The 23534-nt window shown below is 36.1% G+C and overlaps 1 protein-coding gene across 1 annotated transcript; it reads right to left on the reverse strand.

Moving 5' to 3' along the window:
• Window positions 1–5208, reverse strand: LOC110627972 (subtilisin-like protease SBT5.4). Its single transcript, XM_021774396.2, has 11 exons — window positions 4887–5208; window positions 4626–4735; window positions 4448–4545; window positions 4132–4296; window positions 2522–2627; window positions 1785–2322; window positions 1609–1706; window positions 1266–1511; window positions 1067–1181; window positions 761–974; window positions 1–678 (listed from the first exon to the last, which is right to left on the reverse strand). Exons 1-11 carry the CDS (start codon window positions 4971–4973, stop codon window positions 143–145), a joined length of 2313 nt encoding a protein of 770 aa, XP_021630088.1. The 5' UTR covers window positions 4974–5208; the 3' UTR covers window positions 1–142.
• Window positions 5209–23534: the final 18326 nt, after the last annotated feature.

The following is a 23534-nucleotide window of genomic DNA, read 5'->3' on the forward strand; positions in this document are numbered from 1 at the left end:
AATACTAAAGGCATGAAACATCTTACCATTTCATTAAAAGGAATTAAGATGATCATCCAACAAACTGTGCATTTGATTTGTAAACTCAAATTGATCACTGTAGTTACTGAAAATAGAACTTAAAATGAATAAATCTAGCTAGCTAATTCCTCACCACCAGAGGACTCCTCACATAGTGTTTCCCATCCGTCCATACCAATCTTCCAAACACATAATCTCTAGTCTTATTTTCTGTAACATTTTTCAATGTAACCTTAAATGCTTTCTCTTCTCCGATTCTCTTAAACTTCAAGCTCTTAGGCCGAACCAAAACTGAAACTCCTGCTGGTGCCTTCACGTAAGCGAAGTATTCGCCAGGAGTTCCAACATTCCTCACTCTCCGAGTCACTGTTACATGACCATTGAGATTAGGAACTGTGATTGAAGGGTAGTTGAATTCTTCCAAGCTGAAGGACTTGGTACATGGGTGTGGCTTTCCTGAGAATATCTTGAGTTGGCTTTGGTTGTAACCTTGGGCGCATAAAAAGTTTAAGTAATCATCTTCTGTCAAATCGTACACTAGCCCTGGATCCATTGCTCGGTTTGGGCGTATATGTCCTGCTCCATAGTCGAATGGTGTTGCCTTAAGATTGGTCGATGAATCTAGCATTGGCTCCATGTTGTTAGCTCTTGTTCTTGCTGCAGATGATGAAATAAAATGAGTTAAGCCAAAACCCATGTACATCTGTCAAAATTTCATGCAAAATAATTCAAGGAACACCTGTTGTCATAATTGCAGATCTGATAGAAGCAGGGCTCCAATCTGGGTGGAATGTTTTGAGAAGACCAACAATACCAGAAACGTGAGGACAAGACATTGAAGTACCAGATTCTGTGTTGAAGGCAATCCTACGCTTATCAAAATCTTCTCCAGTTGGGCTTACTGCTAAACTGTAAGAAGCAATTATACTAACTCCGGGAGCAGTGATGTCAGGCTGAAATAAAGATGTAAAACAAGCCATAAGAGAGGTTTAGGTACAGGTCGTGAAAGCTACAGAAAACTAATTGTGATAAAGACAAAACAGACCTTGAGAATAGAAGATGCAATAAAATTAGGTCCCCTTGATGAGAAAGCAGCCATAAATGGAGCTGGCTTTGTTTCTAATTGCGTCTTTACACGAGTCATGAATGCCACAGGAACTCTGCTACATATAAATATGAGCCAGTATCTACCAATAACTCTTGAAAAGTTTATAGAGATTGCATGGTAATGCTAGTAGTGTTACCTAGTAGAGTTGATGTAGGCATACAAAGCTTTCCCATCAGTGAAATTGATGTGTGAAGCAGGAAGCACATGAGCATCAGCTATAATTTCATTTCCGGAACTTTCATCATTAGCCAAAATCATTCCAACGGCGCCTGCAAGCAGAGCCTGTTCTCCCTTGTTCACTCTACCATTTTCCCCTCTAAGGCAAACCAATATTTTCCCTTTAACCTTTTTGGGATCAAGTGCTCCAGGCTTACAAAGAGAGCTGCAAATTTCCATTTTGCAATTTAACAAACACCACACATCCACTTGAAATAGAATGTTAGAAAGTCAGATATGAATCCAAAAGCCATTTTACTCACGCGTCTACAGCAGAACTATTAGGAGCCTTCGCATGTTCACCACTGATCAGGGGATAGAACTTTGCAGCTGGCAAGCCCTTTTCTGAAAGACTTGTACCCTATAAATCAAAGAAATCAAAATGGTCATAGTCATATCAAGATTGGATATAGAACATAGTTTGTGATGTAAAGAATACCTTGAGATGCCTCCTGTTGCCAAGTCCAACGTAGTTTGCAAACTCACGGTCCATTGTGCTAGCACCAACAGTAATCAACCAAGGAGCCACATTTGACACCGTCCCTGGGGCTGGTCCAGAATTGCCAGCGGAGGCAACCACCAAAATACCCTTCTTTGAAGCATGGAAGGAACCAATTGCGATAGAATCCTCAAAGAAATCAGCAGGATCACCACCGAGTGAAACGGAGAGTACATTAACTCCATCACTTATAGCGGCATCAAAAGCAGCCATAATATCAGCATCAAAGCATTCACCACTTCCATTAATCGGCGGCCAACACACCTTGTAAGCAGCTACACGGGCACTTGGGGATCCACCTTTTGCTGTTCCATTTCCATTTCCAAAAACACTAGCTCTTGGAACAAAGTTTCCACCAGCTGTTGACAGGGTATGTGTTCCATGCCCTGAGTTATCCCGTGTAGTGTTGTAGGTGGAGTTTAGAGGGCCAGTAAATGCAGCATAACCTTTGTTGAAGTACCTTGCTCCAATTAGTTTTCTGAAAACCACAAATTAAATTGAATAATTTCCTGGAATTATTTTATCTTCAGTTGGTTCTGTTCCAATTTAAGATTGTGGATAAGCTTTGGAGAAAAAGAATTTCATAAATATTCAATTGTTTCAACACTGCACAAATAGTAAGAAAATTGTAATTGGATGACAAAAAATGGAAAAAAAGAAAGGAAAATTAAAGGAACCTGTTGCAACGAACGCCAGAGGTGTCATGCTGACAGATTCCTCGCCAATGGGTTGGGATTGGACCCATTCCCCCATCACTAAAGCTCTTAGACTCGGGCCATACACCTATAAAAAAAATAAAAATAAAAAATAGAAAAAGGAAAATTCCAACAAAAGTTATAAAAATTTGAATAAAATTATGTTAAAAAGGATAAAAATAAAAATAAAAAAAATTGTCAAACCATCAAATTAAAAGCTATTGACAAAGCAACAGCAGCATCATATTAATAGTATTATACTATTCAAAAAGCAAAAATTAAAGTTGCTATGTATACTTCAGCTTTATATTGTTCCTGGCCCTGCGCACTCCCTTATTATTAATCTTTACATACATAAAAAAAAAAAAAATTAATAATTTCATTTATTTTACAGAAAATATTTTTTAATATTTAAAATTTTTAAAATTTTAATTAATAAAAAATATTTTTTTAATTAAATAAAAAATAAACTATTTTAAAAAAATCACTTTCTCTTAAAAAAAAATAAAGTCATTTTCAATCCCCTTACATTTTTATTAAAATTTTTATACATAAATTTTGAATAAATTTTATTTTTAAAATTAAAATTAAATAATAAAAAATAAACTACCTCATTAAAAAATATTTTTAAAATATAAATTATTTTCTGTAAATAAACGAAAATAACCTTTTCTTTTTGATATTGCAATCTAAATAAAATTATTCATACTAAAAATATAAACTAGTATTTGATCCAGCTGAAAATAATGAATAGCAATGTTTTAATATTTTAACAATTATGTGATTTTTTTTATTGCAAATAAGTATTTTTTTTAATTATTAAATAGATTTTTATTTTTAATATTAAAAATCTTAATCGAATCTAGTCGAAATTAATTTAAAAAGAAATTGTGTTAAACTAAATCATTAGTAAACAATTATAAATTTAGTGTAATAGTAATTATATTTAAATAAATTTGAGAGATTTCATGTTTTAATTTCTCAATTTTTAATTAAAAAAATTACGTAATTAATAAAAAAAAAACATTGTAGTATTATTACGAGGTTAATGATATAACATTAATTGTAAATAAAAATATTTTTTTATGGAAAGATATTAAAATTTTAAATTGTAACAGAAAATCCCAACTTTGCTTATCTTTTTCTTTTTTTCATCTACAAACATTTAATTTCAAAACTTTTATAAAAATAAAATTTTAATTTGTTTCATACAATTGTTAAAATCAAGTAATTAAAGAACTGATTAATGAAAAATGTAAGAGAACAATCTATGATTTTTAGAAAAATTAAATTGAAATGATTAAATTAATTAAATTTAATTAAAATTAATTAATATAAAATTTAATGTACAGTAATAACGTCTGAAATTTACTGATGTTGGGTATAAACGGCAGGTAAAGATTCCGTTTTGTCAAATATAAAGTATGCAAACAATTTCTATACGGTAGTCAAATGAAATGAAGAAATGGGGGGTTGAAGCAAAAACCCTGAAAGGCATCGAATCAACACTCAAATCTCATGCAAATCATCCAATCATTTTAATAATCGAAATTCACTGCCTTTTCTAAGAAATTGAAAGATATAAAACTCACCAGTGTCAAGATTACCAATAATTACATCTTTACCAAACTTTGCTCTGTACCAAATTGAGGCGAAAGGAATTTCTCCATCTCTTTCTAATCCTAGAAAACTCCATGAATGAGTTGTATGAAGCCTTTTTCCTTTGTTCAAGAACACAGATATTACATCTGGATGCTCTGCATTGATCATATTGTTCATGAATTCAGATTCAGCCATTGATAAAAACAGAGCCAAACAGAGATATACATGACTCTCATTCTTCTTCTGGGTATTGTGATTGATAAATTAATAAAGTATAGAAGAGCAAGTATGAATCAGTATTCTTACTTGCAAGTTCTGCTGCTTCATCGTCTTCGAGCATAGCCGCAAAGCCATTGATGTTCTTAGTGTAAGAGTAAAAGATTTTCTCCCTAGCCTTCTCCTTACTGCAAAAAAAAGCTTGAAAGCTTGTTTATTCTGATATATCAAAATGATCCATTCAAGAAAAATTCATATATTAACAAACCTTTTGGTGAATAATCCAAGCAATTCATAATGGGAATTCTTAACACGCTTGAAATCAGACAATTTAGCCTCTGAACCATGTGAATGTGATCCCAAATACACTATATAAGACTGGATAAGAGAAATCACTCATCAATAAAGGAGAATTTGAAGAATTTATCCAAAACCCACATCAAGTTTTGGCACTAAAAATCATTGGAATAAAGAAAATCAACAGAAGAGTGAAGATTAGAATGAAAAGAGAAAAGAGAAAAATGCTTACCTTTTCAATGGCAAAAGTTGGTGGCTGCAAAAGAGAGAAAAAGAGAAGGGCAGATAGAAATAAAGGAGAGATGATTGAAAGACTCATTGCTTTATCTTTCAACTCTATCACTCAAAGACTTAATGATATTACTACTACTCTATAGAGAGAAGAGAGAAAGAATGTGTAAAGGGTCTGCACTTTTACCCTGTTTTTATACTCTGAATTTGCCGGTTTTAATGAGAAAGATTGCTTCCAGTTTGTGATAACGGACAACTAAGGCTTACTTCCATCTTCAGATCAATGCTTTTATGGAAATTATTGTGATTTTTGAAACAGAATTTTAAATTTCTTCATTCAATACTTTCTTTTCTAAAGGATTCTTGCAGTTAGACGATGGGTGGTGGGAACGTTCCTATTTGCCCTTGTTTGTCACATCAAAGGGTAAAAAAAAAAAAAAAAAAACTTATTTTTTACAGAAAAAACACTAACAATTTCTATATATGAATTTATAATATAAAATAAAGATGGAATCCATATAAAATTTATATTTATATTATTAATCGATGCAAATTAGATTTATGTAAGTTTTTACTATATATAATATTGATGTTTGATGAAAACAAGGCTAGTTATTTATTTTGAATACACAAAAATTGAAGAAAAAAGTGTATTTTGAAAATCATTTGAGGAAAATATTTACTTTTAATGTGAAAAAAAGTCCGATTAAATACGATCAGATCGATTTGATTTAAAATCGAATCGAATAAATTAAAAATTAAAATTTTAGTATTTATGAAAATAAAATCAAATTAATTTTAGGTAAAAATTGAATTAAATTGAAACGGTCTGATTCAGTTTAATTCAGTTTGATTTGATCAGTTGAATTTTTTAATAGATTTTTTATTTTTTATACTTTATTTTTAGTATTCTAAAATTTGATTGAAATATTTCAACCTTAATTAGGGTCTAATATCTCTATATTATAAAAAGTAAGATACTATTATTACTAATCGATTCGATTTTATTTTTTAATTTTTTATTAAAATCAAACTAAATTGAAATAACTGAATTTTTTAAAATTAAAAATTGAGACGAAATGAATAAAAAATCGAACTGAATTTTTGAATTAAATTTTTTGATTTGAACCGAATAACAATTAAACATAATATAATATAATACAAATAATTTAATATTATAAAAAGCTCATATGCGGTAAGTCTTAAATTTTCTTTCTATTTATGAAAAAATCTTTCTATTTTTAATTAAAAGTAAAAAGGGAAATGAAATAAAAAAAAATACAGGTAGGAAAAAAAATGAAAAATTGATAATGGTTAATGATTTATATATTTTCCAATTATGAGGGAAAAAAAAATTACATCCTGTGTTTCTCTCTTGATTTGAAAATCCAGGGAAATGACAACTTTTTTTTTTTTTTTTGAAATGAATGACAACCTTATTAAATCTCCAATAATCATTATTATCATGTATCATAAAGAAATGACCAAATTTTAGGGATTTTGCAAAGGATGATCCATTACATTGGTTAAATTGTCCTCGGTAAATCAGGTCAGTAAATTTAATAACTAAATAATTATTTAAAATAAATTATGAGTTGTCCCGCTAAATAGAAACAGGTAATAAAATTTTAATAATGTGTAACGCAATTCCATCTGAAAAAAAAATTCAGATATTCGATTCATCATCAAGACTCATCCACCCATAAATAGATTGAATTTTAGTATAAAGTTATCATTAGTAGTATATTTTCATTACGCCAATAATCACAGAATCATTGACCGATTAGCTTACGAAATTCGTTATTAAATAATCGGCTATATTATTATCGAATTATCAGGAACTGCTATATTTACTTCTGTTCTTTTACGGTATAAAAACCAAACGTCACAAAAATAAATATACACAATTACTTTCAAGTTCTACATTTGTCATATTCTCCGATTTACCAATTTGGGCATCAGAATGACTACCGTAGACACCATCACTTAACGTTCTCTTTCTTGTAAGTTTAGCCAGGCAAAATAATTTTCTTTTCAACTGTATCAATTAATATAATTTAAAATAATATTTTATATTTATTTTAAAAAAATTAATTCTTATCGTATACATATACACATATAAAGAAGGTAACTTATAAATAAAATAAAATATCATTATAAATGTAATAGAATGACTTAATCTAATTACCATAAAACATCAATTAACATAGAAACTTAGTTCAAAGAATTTTAATGTAATAGAAAGCCTATTAGTATTAAGAGTTCAATAAAATATTAATTTTCAAGACACATACATATATATTAGTTTTTTATTTTCTATTTTTATTATCAATATATTTTAATTTTTTTAATAATATTTGAACTTTGTAAATTTTTACTGTTTTTTCACAAAGTTAAAAAAGAAAAGTAATAAGAAAATTTAAGTAAAATATATAAATATGTATTATTATATTTTTGAAGAAAAACTAAAATTATTATGTACAAGTAGTTTGATTTTAAAAATGTATTAACTCAATTTTTATTATTGGTTACTATATCTTTTACCTTATTTAGTCCAGCACTTTTAAAATGGCTGCCTGAACTAATCCGACTCAGCCCGCGCGGATTTGATTTTAAAAAGAATCAAGTTTAAAAAACTCATTAAAAATAAATTTTTAATATTTAAATTGGACAGGTTTGCAAACGGACACAAACGTGTCTTTATAAAAAAATTATAATGAAACTAAAAAACTAATTAAATTCACTTATTAACTAAAGTCACAAAGGTTTCATATTATATGGATAAATAAGTTTCCACTCTTATTTTTTTTAATTTTTTTTTCTTTTACCAATCCAATCAGATATTTTAATTACTTGTCATATATCACATATTGGTAGAAATTAATATAAAAAATAATAGCAAATCATAATTTTAATAACTTTCACAATTTAAAATCATGAAAAGAAAAGAAAAACAACTAATATATAATTAAACTAAAATCTAAATAAAACCTATTAAAATCATTTAAATAATAAAATATTAAAAATTTATAAAAAATAAAAAATATCAATCAATATTATCTTTCTCCAAATCAATAATATTTGAATTTTATTTGGAAATTGATACTTATTCTCTATCTTAATCTTCGACTATAAAAAATAAAATTAATGAATAAAATAATATTATTTCAGTATTTTTAAAATGGATAGTCCGCAAACTCCGTTGAAAATTCTAGCTGGGATAAGGAATAAAAAGTCTAGACTTTATGTAAAGATTGCTTATAAATATTGTGAAAGTGCAGGTACATGAATTCTCTATAATTAGTTAGGGTCTCGTCTTCCCACAACACTACCATAGTACCTATATATTAAGCGCTCGGTCAAGAATGGAGAGAAGAAGTCCATGAAAAATGGAAACAAAAGAGGCACATAATTGCGCAATTTATCCTTAATAGGAGTCCATGAAGAGTTCAGCCAACCTTAGCCACTAAAGGGAAACCCTAACCGCCTTCTACATCATGTTCCAATGCTCAAACACAAGTTGATAACATGAAATCAAATATCAAAGTACTAAAATTAGAAAAAAAAATTAAGAACATAAAAACACAAAGGATGGACTTATCGAAAATTTCTAGCTGATTGTTATTAATTCTAGTACTATAAATCAAAATTCAAAGAAAAATATCTAATATACTTAAAAAATTATGAAATTTCATGGGAATATCATACCTACAAGCATGCATGGGAGAAAAAAAGATTATTTAGACTCTAAGAAGATTATTTTTTAACTTATTTTTATCGCAATTAGATTGTCACAGTACATATCATAATTTGTGCATCTATTTTATTTATGATATGATATTATGTTAGAGACAGAAACATAAAAAACTCAAAACTCAAAAGTTATATTAAACCTCTCAAACTTGATTTTAGACTCAAGGTCAATGAGCACTCTATTTGGTGATTGAAGGTCAAGTTATTGGTCTTTGAAGTTTCAATTGCGGCATTAAACTAACTAATACTCTAGACTTGCCTTTGTAATTTTAAAAATACATAATAAATTCGATAAAAATCAGAAACATGCAAATAATATATGCAAATTGACGAAAAATTCGTGAAGAATTGAACGAAAATTTGTGAAGAATTAAGAAAAATATTTAAAGATTCATAATCTTTTCCAATTGGCATAGAGGACCCGGACACATCTGATTGCTCATATAGTTGCCTTTAAATTTCATATCAAAATTGATGTGGAATGTATCCAACACATTCAAGTCAATTAAAGAACATGAAAAGCAAGTATGTTTATGCCATGAAAAAAATTATTTCAATGGATTACTTTGAGAATAAATAAAAAAGAAAAGTATAAATGGAATCTAAGGGTGTTGGCTTGAAGGCAAAAAGAGGGAGGCTTTCTTAATTTTTCTTCAGCAATTGAATAGGAGTAAAGAGCTAAGAGAGAAGGGGTGGCTGCCACAAAGAAAGGTTGATTTTTAGGGTTTTTTGGGAGAGTACAAAAAGGTTTAAATATGTGTGGAACAAAAAATGAAGAAAAAAACTCTTATTATTATTATTATTAGGATAAATTATAATTTAGTCCCTAAGTTATAACATAATTAATGGATCAATCCCTATATTTTTAAAATCAAACACTTAAATCTCTATATTTTCATTCCGTCTAAATGTACAATCATTCCATCCATTTCTCTCCGTTACTAGTGAGAAAATATATGTATTGCTCCTCTTTAAATTAGAAATTTTAAGACCTAAGGTTCTCAAATCAAATACTCTATTCTGGCCCAAATTGGAATCCCTTTCTTTCTAATTTCCCTCTCTATATTGCTTTCCTTCTCCACATTACTATAAATCCTCCATTGGTGAAGTAAGTGGTCCCCGATTCTTTATTCCAGTGTCAAGTGCAGCTACTGGTTGTCTGTCAAGACCTTGATACTTCATGGTCCCCTAATCTATATCGCGGTGCAAGTTGGTCTATTGGTTTCATTCTCAGGAGCAAAAGAGTATTGTGGTCCTCGATTCTTTATCACGGCATCAAATGGGGCTCCTCTTGAAGGCTTTGTGAGGAGAAAGAGATTCTCTAGTCCCTAATTCTTAAAGATGAGGACAATGGGCTTTTCATGTTTTGCTTTTAGTATAGCTTATATTTTATCTTTATATTTTATTTTTTAAGCATGTGATTGAAATATTTTAATGGGTAAAGGTTGAAAATTTAGATGGTTATAAAATTTTTGTATACAAAGGGTTTGGAATTTGTTTACTATGAGTGGATTAAATTGTAATACCCGGCTAGATTCCGGCATCGGAATCCCTACCTTCCGGCGGAATCTCCGTTGGAATATGGAATTTTGATGATGCCAGAGTCTTCTAGAGGGGTAAAATGTGATTTCTAAAATGATTTTTTTTACTGATTTCATGGTTTTAAATGAAAAAGAAGTGAGTTTTGAAAAGAAAAGACCAATGAGGTTTTTGCCAGGTTCAGCCGCCGAAAGTGAAGTTCGGCCGCCGAACATGAGTTGGTTTTGGGAGTGCTTTTGGCCTCCGAAAGCTATGTGTGAACAAACCAGGTTCGGCCGCCGAACCTCAAGTTCGGCCGCCGAACATGGGGGCGTTTCGCATGCACGTTAGGCCGCCGAAGGAGGTTTGACTGGCCACCTATAAAAGCCCCTCAGACCGAAAATGGGCGAGATTTCTCCCCATTCTCGAGTTCAGGTGTGTTCACGTCCTCCTCTAGTCATTTTCATGTTTTCTCTTCATCTCCTTCATATTTTATGAGTTCCATGGTTGTTTTGAAGAGTTTTCAAGCTTAGATCAAGTTTTGGGAGCTTGGAGCTTTTGGAGCTTGGATTCTCCACACCTCCAAGTTAGAGCTCGCACAAATCCTCGATCTTCAAGAGGTGAGTGTGGATCTATGCTTTTCTTTACGTTTCATGAAGTTTTAAGATGGTTTTGTTGGGTAGATATGCATGTTAGGGTTTATGTGGGTTTTATGCCCAATGTATGATAATGTATGTTCATGTGATGTTTGTGTTGGGGTTTAAGTTAGTTTTCAAACCCCTTGAGCATATGGGAGAGAGTATGCATGATGGGAGAGAGTATGTGAGGATTTTGGTTGTTTTCGGTTTATGTTACCCCTTTATGTAAATGTGTGTTTTTGTATGATATATGTAAGGTTGTTGGGGTTTAGGATAGTTTGAGACCCCTATGTGCTTGATTGCATGTTGTAGAATAGTTAATGCGTGTTTTAGGGGTGTTTGGAAGGTTTGGGAGGCTTCAATGCATGAGAAGCTGAGTTCTGCCCTTCTGGGAAGAACTCAGGTTCGGCCGCCGAAGGTGGTTTCAGCCGCCGAACCTGCCTGAGGATGCAGGGATTGGCCGCCTAACCTTGCCCCCGAAAGTTGAGTTTTGGCTGGAAAGCAGACTTTCGGCCGCCGAAGGTAATGTTCGGCCGTCGAAAGTGCCTGACTTTCATCTCTGGAGTGAGGGTTCGGCTGCCGAAGGTGCCGCCGAACTTGCCTGCCTTTCATCTCTGGAAGGGACCTTCGGCCGCCGAAAGTGCCGCCGAAAGTGCCCTGTCCAGCCTCTTCTTGGGTGTTTTCTATGCATGCTTCTATGATGTTTTAGGGGGTTTTTGGGGAGTCTTTTATGAGTTGTTTAGAGTATGTTTAGCACCTCACTGGAGTCCACCTGTGTAGGATCGGACCCGAGGAACCGAGGTGTTTAGCAGTGTCAGCCGTTTCAGAGTCGGCCCTGAGCTAGTCACAGGTGAGTGGAACTAACCCTTATGTTTTAAAAAGTTAAACGAATGTTATAGCATGATCCATGCATCATAAAATGCCATGAAATATATAATAGGTTGTGCTGCACTAGTATTCACGAATATGATGCATTGCATACTATGTTGTTGATGTGGATGAATGTTGAATGATCCTCTAGTCCTCACCATGATAGTATATGATGATGATGATGATGATGATATGATATGAGATGAAAAGACCAGGTCGCCCCTGGTACTATGTTTATGCAAGCGAACACTAGGTGAGGCCTAATCGCCCCTGGTGTAGTCGGACATGTTATGATATGAGTTATGTAAGCGAACACTAGGTGAGGCCTAATCGCCCCTGGTGTAGTTGGACATGTTATGATATGTAGAGGGCTAGTGGTGACAAATTCATCCTTGATGTGATATGTTTGTGCTGTGGCGCATTTCATGAAAGCATATGTTAAAATAAACTGTTTTCTTTTATGGTTTCTGCTCACTGGGCTTTTTAGCTCACCCCTCTCCCCTAACCCCAGGCTTGCAGGGTCAGAGGTAGTTCAGGAAGACGGCAAGATATGGTTATGGTCATGATATGTAATAAAATAGTAGTGGACATGATGTAATGTAAAGTTATGTAAGGATGTAAAAGAGTTATGTTGTAATATGACATTATGTTATATGTTCAGAGTTATAGTATTGTGCTTGGCCCGAGTTGGATAATCCCTTTGTACATGACTTTTAATTTATGTTGTTACATGTGATGGACCGAGTTTGACGTAGGGTATGCTGACCCTAGGGGTTCTATGAGTTCAGTCATAGTGCGTACACAGGTCAAACTGGTTAAAGGTAAAGTTTTAAATGTTTTATGAAAACGTTGGATCATGTTTGGGATTATACCAGCTGTACAGGATGCATAGTAGGCTTGCTACGGGTCCCGGCGGCCTTATGCCGATCTGGATCCTAGCGCCGGTAGCGGTCCGGATTTTCGGGTCGTTACATAAATAAATACCATATTCTACCTTTTCTTTTTTAGATGGTCATGGACTTTGTGTCTATCTATACACTATCAGTAAAAACTGAACATCATAAGGGAACATTGACTGTAAGAAGACTTTACAGATATTCGTATATCATTCTTCTCACTAATGTGTATAACATGTTGCAGTGTTAGAAAATGACTTTATTGAGATTAGGGCAGGAAATAGATTTAGTGTTGAGAGTGATTTTGACTTGATGCTTATATTTGAGTCGTATAAAGAAACACCTGAAATACCCTTGAATATTACAATAAAGGCATTAGCACTTAATATTGAGATGCATGCTGACAAAAAGAAGGGTAAAAATATTTCTACTAAGGGAGGTATTAGGGATCCTTTTTCTGGCATTGATGATCCATTATTGGAAAGTGAGAGGCATTATGTGAGAAGGGGAAGGGGGTACTATTGTACCACTAAGGGATGGATTGTTAATGGGCAATAGTAGTCGCAATGAGGGGTGTAGCAAAGCTGCAATATTTAATGATGAGGAAATGGAAGTGAGAGTAGTTAATGATGTAGAACATACTAATGAAGTTGTACATGAGGGAGAGGAAGTGAGAGGAGGTGGAGATGTTGAACATGCTAGTAAAGCTATACATGAGGGAGAGGAAGTAAAAGTAGGTGGAGATGTAGAAAAAAAAAATCAAGGGTTGATATTTGCTCACCTCTGCTTGAAAATTGAGAGAATCTCTTTCTATTTTTAGGTTGAACTCAATTTATAGGTGGCTGGAAAGGCCACCTTCAACGGTCGAAGGTGAGATTTTGATTAAATTTTTTTTTTATAAACTTAAAAATACATTTTGAAAAGTACTAGAAATTTTTTTATAAAAATATATTTTACTCTTCTAAAATTTACAGTTCCAAAATTTCAGATTCCAATGGAGATTTCTTTGGAAATTTAGAATTTCGATACTGGACTTAGCTAGGTATTACACAGAGGATGCAGTAAGCCATAGATAGCCTTTAGCTGTTTTTCCAATGTGGGCTAGATATCCTTTGACCCTTTCCAAAAGCTTCAGAATCAAGGAAGTTTGTGATTGTAGTAGTGGATCACTTCAGCAAATGGACAAAGACAGAGGCAATCCAATCCATCACAACCAAACAAATCATCTCCTTTGTAAGAAAAAAATATTTTCACATGATTTGGCATATCCAAAATTCTCATCATTGACAATAAAACATAATTTGCAAGTTCTAAATTTAAAAAGTTTTATAGGAAATGGGATATTGACTTAAAGTTCAGCTCAACTTATCACCCTAAGATCAACGACATGATATAGGTAATTAACAAAAAAATTCTTCAAGGGTCGAAAACAAGACTCGACCAAGCAAAAGGCTATTGACCCAAGGAATTGCATCAACTCCTTTGGGCTTATAGGACAACCACTCGGGCTGCTCTCACTAGTTTATGGGATTGAAGTGATGATACTTGTGGAGGTCCAAGCTATCAGTTTTAGAGTGCAACACTCGAACTTGTTAAGTAACCCAAAAGAAAAGAACTTCAACTTAGATCAAGCCAAATATGCAAGAGAATAAGCCTTCATCAATATCGCTATCTATAAACAAAAAAAAAATCACAATTGTTTAATTCCAGAGTCAAGCCTCATAGCTTCAATGTAAGGAACTTAGTCCTCAAAAGGTTTGATGTAATAGGGGAAAATGTCAGGCCTAATAAGTTAGGCAAGAATTAGAAAGGATCTTATAGTGTCCCTAAGGTTATTTATCATCGTTCTTATAAGTTAGCCAAGTTAGACGGGTGAGTCATTTTTCATTCTTGGAATATTTGTAATTAATAAAGGTTTTATTAATAAATTATGAGGTATTTTTTCAATATTCTTTTGTTGTTCTTAGAATTACATTAATGGAGCGATGAATTTCCGTAAATGCAAAATGAAAACTCCATAAGGTGGGTGATAGCCAGGTGAGTCATAGGAGTTAATCCCCATATATAACTTCCAAGGTATAAATTGTCAAAATGCTACAAGGTGAGTTTTGGTGTTAGTCCATAAAAACCTGTTTTTAGGTATTATTCTGCCAAAGCACCATGAGGCGAATCATCGCCAAGTGAATCTTATATGTAAAAAGTAAATTTAAGGCATTATACTACCAAAGCGCCATAAACTGAATCACCACCAAGCAAGCCTTGGGTGTTTGTCCTTAAAAAAATATTATAAGACATTAGCTAACAAAATTGCCGTCATCTCCGCCAAGTGAGTTAAAGGTATTAGTCCTTAACAATTATTCTAAGGCATTAATCACACAAGAGGGCTCCCCATAGGGCTGGTTGAGGACAATAAGTCCTAAAATTATTCGATGGATTAATATTGAATGCAAAAGTACAAAAGGAGAAAAGGCTATTGAACTATAAGGGAGATGGTGGAATTTCATTAATAAGATCACGGTGTACAACCTATTAGGCAGGACGATCTTCATTTCCCTCCTTTTGATTTTCTACATTTACATTTTCATTTTTTAGCTGGGATTTCCTTGTTGCCATGGTTAGCCTCATCTTCCTCTTTTTCTTCATCCTTTGGGGCCAAATCATTGATCCAAGATTCGATAGGAAATCATTTGACTAGCTCCTTCTTTATAGCCTCTTGGGCCTCCATATATAAGCTCCTTCCTTGGGCCATTGCTTCCTCAAGCTCTTTTTTAACTTAGGTACCTAATTAATAGTGGCTCGAGCCTTTGCAGCCTATGCCTCCAGCATCCACACTTGCCTCTTGAGCTCCTGAGCTTTCTCATCAATTGCCCTAGCCTATCTTCCAAGCTTGGCCTTTTAAGAGTTGGGGTGGTCAAGTTTAGCTTGTAACTTATCTACTAACTCCAAGGTCTCCTTCATCGTCCCCTCAACCTAGTATTCGGTTCTCCTCCAAAAACATGTTCCTTTCTATCTCTAGACTCTTGAAGTTCCTCCTCAAATCCTTGTCTCGTTCCTTGGCTAGATGGTATGATAAAATAGACTCTATCACCGTATGAATGGCATTATTATACAGTTCATTAGTTTTGAGCTCCCGTAGCCACTCAGTATCACTTAGAAGTAGGATGTTTTTTACGATCAAGAGTGAGAGGCGAGTTTCTTCAAGTAGTGACTCTACCTGGATGAGGAAAGGCAAGGTTTTGAATGCTCCTCGGCCATTGAGAGCTTGTTTTTGTTGGAAATCTTATTATCTTAATATCAGATTGGTGCAGCAAAAAAATAAAATAATTTTAAGCCATAAGAATAAACAAGAGTCAATACATACAACAATGGTATTAAAGGTGCAAGAGTTACCTTTGATGAATTATTTGTAAGACTAGACCAAAATAAAATTGTTGTCCCTTGAAGCAACCCAAGAGGGGGGGTGAATTGGGTTTATAAAAAATTTAAAGGCAAAAACACAAAATAGAAGGCAATAAGGAAGAAGATAAACAACACAAGGATTTATAGAGGTTCAGCTATCTCAAGCCTACGTCCTCTCCTCAAGGCCCACCTTGAGAGTTCAACTCCACTATCAAATCTTCTTTCGGTGAAGATTAAAACCCTTACAATCTTAGAGCAAGCCTTTGCTCTTTACAAATCTCTTTTTCACTCAAGACAATCCTTTGCTCAATACCACACCTACCACAGTAGTATCACTCAACAACCTTTACTCACTCTTAAAAACCAACCAATACAACTCAAGATAAACTTTCAAGAAATTAATGCTTTGGCTCAAGGTTTTGAGAAAGAGAGAGTGGAAAAAGCTTTAATCACAATAAGTATTTGCTTAGATGGTTGTTGTAACCTTTTTCATATCAAAAACTCATTGTATTTATAGTTCAATCATAAATATGGCCGTTGGAGGTGCATTAAATGCAAATAGAGCCATTTATGTTCAGAAATAACCGTTATGTCATGCTCAGAAAAACTCAGGTTCGGCGGCCTAAGGCTAAAGTTCGGCGGCCGAACCATTTAAGGTGAAGAACATCATCTTTTAAAAATGGACTTTCGGCGGCCTAAAGTCAAAGTTCGGCGGCCGAAAATATGAGACTTTTGTCTCTGTCCCTTGCTTTTGGAAGCCGAAGTTTAGGCTTCGGAGGCAGACTTAAGACTCACTTTCGGCGGCCGAAGGTCAATGTTCGGCGGCCGAAAGTGTGGGACTTTCGTCTCTGTCTCTCAATTTCGGAAGCCAAACTTTTGGCTTAAGGGGCATACTGAAATTCCACTTTCGACGGCCGAAGATTAATGTTTGGCGGCTGAAAGTGTGGAACTTTCGTCTCTGTCCCTTACTTTCGAAAGCCGAAAGTTTGCCTTTAGGGGGCACAAAAATAATTCTTTAAATCTTTGAAAAATCATAACTTAGGTTATAAAAATCCATTTTTCAATCCGTTTGATTTTTTGTAACCTATATTTTTAGATCTTTTATTTTGATAAAGAATAATTTCAAAATCACTTCTTTTGGAAAATTTCATTTTAGTCCCCGAAAGTCAATTACTTAAAAAATTGGCCATATCTAAAAATCTTTAGAAATGTAAGAGACCTTGAGCCATCACAATTAATAAATTGAAATTTACAATTAATAAATTGACAAAATATGAACAAGAGATTACTTTCTGATCCCTTTCTTGTGGTATGCTTCCAAAATAGGCACTTTTCACTTTTGGAGACTGAAGCAATTTCATTCATATTAGTAAGGGACCTACAAGCTCAACACAAACACCTTTGAAGATAATTAGTAGCACACAATTATTTATTAATCATCAAAACAAGGATTAGGACATTTAGGTCCAACAATCTCCCCCTTTTTGATGATGACAAATAATTAGTAAACAATAAGATAATAATCAAAAGTGTAGTGTGTGCATTTTAAAAAATTACTCCCCCTTAATGTGCTCCCCCTGTCAAAAATACTTTATGCCATATTTAAAATGTGAGAAGGCACATAAGGGAGGTTTTGACTCAATGCAATGAGATGTAATGGATCCTATATGAATGAATGAGCCCTAACAAAAATGCATCTCAAAAGAAGAAGCTGTAAATACACACAATATTCACAATCCAAGAGAAGAAGCTGTATTTAATCCAAAAGAGTCAAATAAAAATCAAGGTAATAACAAATATAGCCAATATCCATAAAAACATCAAATATGTACATGTATGATATCATCTCTCCCCCTTTTGACATCATCAAAAAAATACCACAATACCAAAAGGGAAATAACAAAAGCAACTATATAAACAACAAAAAAATCACAAAGGAGGCTAAGGAGGTGGCACGCCTGATGACTGCTGAAGGAAATACAAAATCTATCTCTGCTGCTCTATTAGGGTCTGCTGCTGGTCTGTGAGTCGTCCCAATTGCTGCTCCAACTAAGTCTGGCGGTCAGACATCTAAATCTAGAGATTAGACATCTGAATCTGGCGATCAGACATCTGAGCAACCTGCAGCTCCAGACAACCCATGGCATCATAAAGATCAGATGTAGTATGGGAAGATGTACCCTGCCTAGTAGACTGCTGTGTCCTAAGAGCCTGCTCTGTCTCTGGATCAGCAGGAGAACCATCATCTGACTCCTCATCATGAGAACCATCATGTGTCGGCGCTGATGCTCGTGCTGCTCTTCGTGCTGCAAAATCTCTCCTAGAATTATAAAATTCATTGCCTCTCCTAGTCAGACCTATGTGAAGGAGAGTAGCCTCAGTGTAGGGGGTGTACTCACTAGACAAGGGTAAGGCAGACTCGGTGCCTGGGTCAATCCCTAGGGCTAGAAGAAGAAGGGTAAAATGGTGACCAAAGGGGAGACAACCTCTACTCAGCCTAAGGGAGTCTGCTATGGTATGAATCATGATATGAGGTAGGTTAAGAGCTCGACCCTCTAGCAGACAGGACACCACAAACATATCATAGTAGGAGAGAGCACTCCTATGACCTGCTCGAGGGAGAACCTCATAGGTGACAATGTGGTGTATGACTTTAGGTATGGTAGTGAGGTCACTGGTCATAAGCCTAGAGGGCTCCTCACGCTCGTCATCTTCTGAAATAATCCTAGTCTGGTGAAGGGAAGAGATCTCACCAGTGATCCACTTATGAGTAGTGGAGACGACAGCCCCAGAGTTACTGATGCCTAGGTGCTGAGCAATGATGTCAGGAGTGAGGTAAACTCTCTGACCAATAACAAAACTGACCAGGTGGGGGGGGGAGTGTGACGTGTGAAAGTGTGTAGGTTTGCATAAAACTCTCTAACAATCCTAGGGTGAGTGTCTGAGGGAGTGATCAGAAGATGCTCCCAACACTGGACTCTAAAGGGCTGAAGGAATCCATGAGAGCGAAAAAGCTGGACACTGTTAGCATGAATTGTTCTCCCAGGATGAACAAATCTGAGAGAAAAAGGCTGAAAGGCAGTGTAACGACCCGAAAATTGGACCGCTATCGGCGCTAGGATCCAAATCGACTTAAGGCCGCCGGGACCCGTAGCAAGCCTAACATACAACCTGTATACCTATTTAATCCCATACATGATCAACATATACATAAAAATTTTGAACTTTCTCATTCATTTACCAAACTTAACCTGTACATGCACAACTCATAGGTATAAACATCAAACCCCACACTGGAGTCCTCATCAATGCTCCAATGGGGTAACATAATATAATTTAAGTTTGGTTTACATAAACAGTGATAAAACATTATATAGACCATGTACAAAGAGATTAACCAACATACTAGGGTCAAGCATAACTCTAAACCTCATAAACATCATTACATTACATTACATCATTTCCATGTCCATATCTAGCTATTACATAAAACATGACTTCTTATTCTTACTGACTTCCTGGTTCTATCCCGTACCTGCAACCTGGGGGATTTAAGGGAATGGGGTGAGCTACTAGAGCCCAGTGAGCAGAATAATAAAACATTATATTAACAATTCATACTTTCATGGAATGCATCACATCACAAACAAATCACATTAAGGATGAACTTGTCACCGATAGCCCACTACACATTCCAATAGTGCCAGGGGCATAGAATGGGCCTCACTGGTCTTCCTCTTACATTAACATAACATAACATTCCAATATGCCAGGGGCGTAGAATGGGCCTCACTGGTCTTTCTCTTACATAGTGCTAGGGGCGTGGAATGGGCCTCACTGGTCTTTCATACCGTATCATCACTATCTCATATCATATCATATCATAGTGCGGGCTAAAGGATCATCCAACATTCATCCACATCAACAACATAATATGCAATGCAACATATTCGTGAATTCTAATGCAAGCATCCTAATATATCTCATGGCATTCATGATGCGTGAATCATGCTAAAACTTTCATTATTTGCTTTGAAACGTAAAGAGTCATTCTACTCACCTCAGGCTAGCTCTAACAAGACACTAAAGCAGCTGTCTCACTGCTGGGGTCCTCGGTTCCTCGGGTCCGAACCTACACAGGTGGACTCAAATGAGGGACTAAACATACATGAACACGACTCTAAAATACTCCCTAAAAACCCCCTAAAACACCTTAAAACAATCATAGAAATCATGCAAAGGAAGGCTGAACAGGGCACTTTTGGCGGCAGGTTCGGCGGCCGAAAGTCCCTCCAGGGCTGAAAGTCATGCACCTTCGGCGGCACTTTCGGCGGCCGAAGGTTCCTTCTAGAGACGAAACTCATGCATGTTCGGCGGCACCTTCGGCGGCCGAAACTCCCTTCTAGAGCCAAAAGTCCACTTTCGGGGGCAGGATTCGGCAGCAAAAGGCTTGCCTCCACAGGCAGGTTCGGCGGCCGAAAGTCCCTTCAGCTGCCGAACCTGAGTTCTTCCAAAGTGGCAGAACTCAGCCATTCTATACACATTTGCCTCCCAAACCATCTAACTCAAAACCAACACTTCCAAAACATGCATACATACTTCCATAAGCAAATAGGGGTCTCAAACTAACCTAAACCCCAAAACAAACACATCAAACATACATATACAACCCACATTGTTCATAAACACAACATTAACCAAAAACTCAATATTAACCTAAACATGCATTTCTACCCCAAAATCTTTCATAAAACTTGTTTAAAACATGAAATGAGCTAAGGATCTACTCTTACCTCTTGGAGATCGAGAGGAGAGGCGATCCAACTCGGAGAGGCGATCCAACTCGGAGATGGAAGAGATTGAGCTCCTGGGGTCTCCAAGACACCAACTTCACTCTTTTTTGCTTAAATATCTTCAAACCAAGATAAAACTTGTTAAAACTCGAAAGATTGGAGGAAAATCAACAAAACCAACCATGGGAGAGCACGGACTCACCGTTGGCCGAAAATAGGGGAGAAAGCTCACCTGTTTCGGCCATGGAGCCCTTTTATATGGGCTGGCCAGACCACCTTCGAAAGCCTAAAGTGCCTCCAAAACTCATGCAAGTTCGGCGGCCGAACCTGAACCACTTTTGGAAGCCTAACTTGCCCCCCTAAACTATCCAATGTTCGGCGGCCGAACCTGGAAATGCCTCCATGGTCTTTTTCATTCAAAACTCAACTTCTTTCTTACATAAAATCATAAAATACATTAAAACATTTTATGAAAACATGATTTTACCCTTCTAAAGGTTTCCGACATCCGAGATTCCACCGGACGGTAGGAATTCCGATATCGGAGTCTCGATATCGGAGTCTAGCCGGATATTACATTCTCCCCCCTTAAGAACATTTGTCCCCGAATATTCACCAAACAACACATGCATAGCATAAAACATGAACATACATACAAAACACATAAAACTCACCTTAGAAGAGATGAGGATATTGCTGGAGCATGGACTCCCGTGTCTCCCAGGTACACTCCTCGACGTTGTGGTGATTCCAAAGGACTTTCACCATTGGGATCTCCTTGTTTCTCAACTTTCTGATCTGGGTGTCTAGAATCCGTACTGGCTGTTCAACATAGATGAGATCTTCTTGGATCTCCACATCAGGTTCGCTAAGAATCTTGCCCGGATCTGACACGAACTTTCGTAATATGAAAACATGGAAAATCGGATGGATTCTCTCCATAGAAGTAGGTAAGTCCAACTTGTACGATACATTCCCAATCTTTTGCAAGATTTCAAAGGGTCCGATGTACCGTGGAGCTAGCTTACCTTTCTTCCCGAACCGAATCACCCCTTTCATTGGAGACACTTTGAGCAATACCAAATCCCCCTCCTGAAATTCTACTTGTCTTCTGCGGACATCTGCATAGCTCTTTTGCCTGCTTACAACAGTCTTGATCCTTTCTCTGATTATGGGCACCACTCTGCTGGTGATCTCTACTAGCTCAGGCCCTGCCAAGGCCCTTTCTCCAACTTCTTCCCAACAGACAGGCGACCTGCACTTTCTTCCTTACAAAGCTTCATATGGAGCCATCCCTATGCTAGCACGATGGCTATTATTGTAGGCAAACTCCACCAAAGGTAGATGCTGCCTCCAAGAACCGCCAAAATCTAGTACACACATTCTGAGCATATCCTCTATTGTCTGGATGGTCCTCTCTGATTGTCCGTCCGTCTGAGGATGGAAAGCAGTGCTAAAATCCAACCTGGTACCCATAGCATTCTGCAGACTCCGCTAAAACCTGGAGGTGAACTGGGGTCCTCTATTAGACACTATTGAAACAGGAACCCTATGCAACCTAACAACCTCATCAACATACACCTGCGCCAACTTGTCCACAGAATAGCCACTCCTGACAAGGATGAAGTGAGCAGATTTGGTCAGTCTGTCCACAATCACCCATATAGAGTCCAATCTGTTGGACGTTGCCGGTAACCCACACTACGAAGTCCATAGCTATATTCTCCCATTTCCACTCTGGAATAGGTAGCCAGCTTCTGATGTTCCAGCTTCACCCTCTGACATACTTCGCAGGCTGACACGAACTGTGCCACTTCTGTTTTCATAGCTGGCCACCAATAAACTCTCTTCAGATCTTGATACATCTTGGTGGCTCCGGGGTGAACACTGTATCTGGCATTATGAGCCTCTCTCATAATGTCTCCCTTTAGACCCACGTCATTTGGTACACACAATCTATTCCCATAGCGGAGGATCCCTTTACTGTCAAATCTGAACTCATCATTTTTGCCTGACTGAACAGTCCTGGCAATCTTCACTAACTCTGGGTCCTCGTGCTGTTTCTGAGCCACCTGCTCCAGAAACACGGGTGCCACTCTCATCTGGGCTATCAAAGCATCTATACCAGACAACTCCAACTGTAAACCTTCATTAATGAGCTCGAAGAACTGTCTCACCACTGGTCTTCTCTCTGCTGTGATATGGGACAAACTGCCAAGTGATTTCCGGCTTAAGGCGTCTGCCACAACATTCGCCTTACCTGGATGGTACTGAATCTTGCAATCATAGTCACTAAGCAGTTCTACCCATCTCCTTTGCCTCAGATTCAACTCTCTCTGACTCAAGATGTACTGCAGGCTCTTATGATCTGTGAAGATCTCACATTTTACCCCATAAAGGTAATGCCTCCACATCTTGAGTGCAAAGATCACCGTTGCCATTTCTAGGTCATGTGTAGGGTAATTCAACTCATGCTTCTTCAGCTGTCTAGAAGCATAAGCAATCACCCTTTCATTCTGCATTAGCACACAACCCAGTCCCACACGGGACGCATCACAATACACTGTGAAGTCTTCATTACTAATGGGCAGAGCTAACACCGGTGCCGACGTCAACCTCTTCTTTAGCTCTTCAAAGCTCTCTTCGCACTGGTCGGTCCACAAGAACCTCTGGTTCTTCTTAGTCAGTCTGGTTATAGGAGCTGCAATCTTAGAGAAGTCCTGAACGAACCTCCTGTAGTAACCTGCCAAACCCAAAAAGCTCTTGATCTCTGTCACTGTAG

Source organism: Manihot esculenta, chromosome 12, assembly GCF_001659605.2.
Source record: "Manihot esculenta cultivar AM560-2 chromosome 12, M.esculenta_v8, whole genome shotgun sequence".
NCBI classification, from domain to species: domain Eukaryota; kingdom Viridiplantae; phylum Streptophyta; class Magnoliopsida; order Malpighiales; family Euphorbiaceae; genus Manihot; species Manihot esculenta.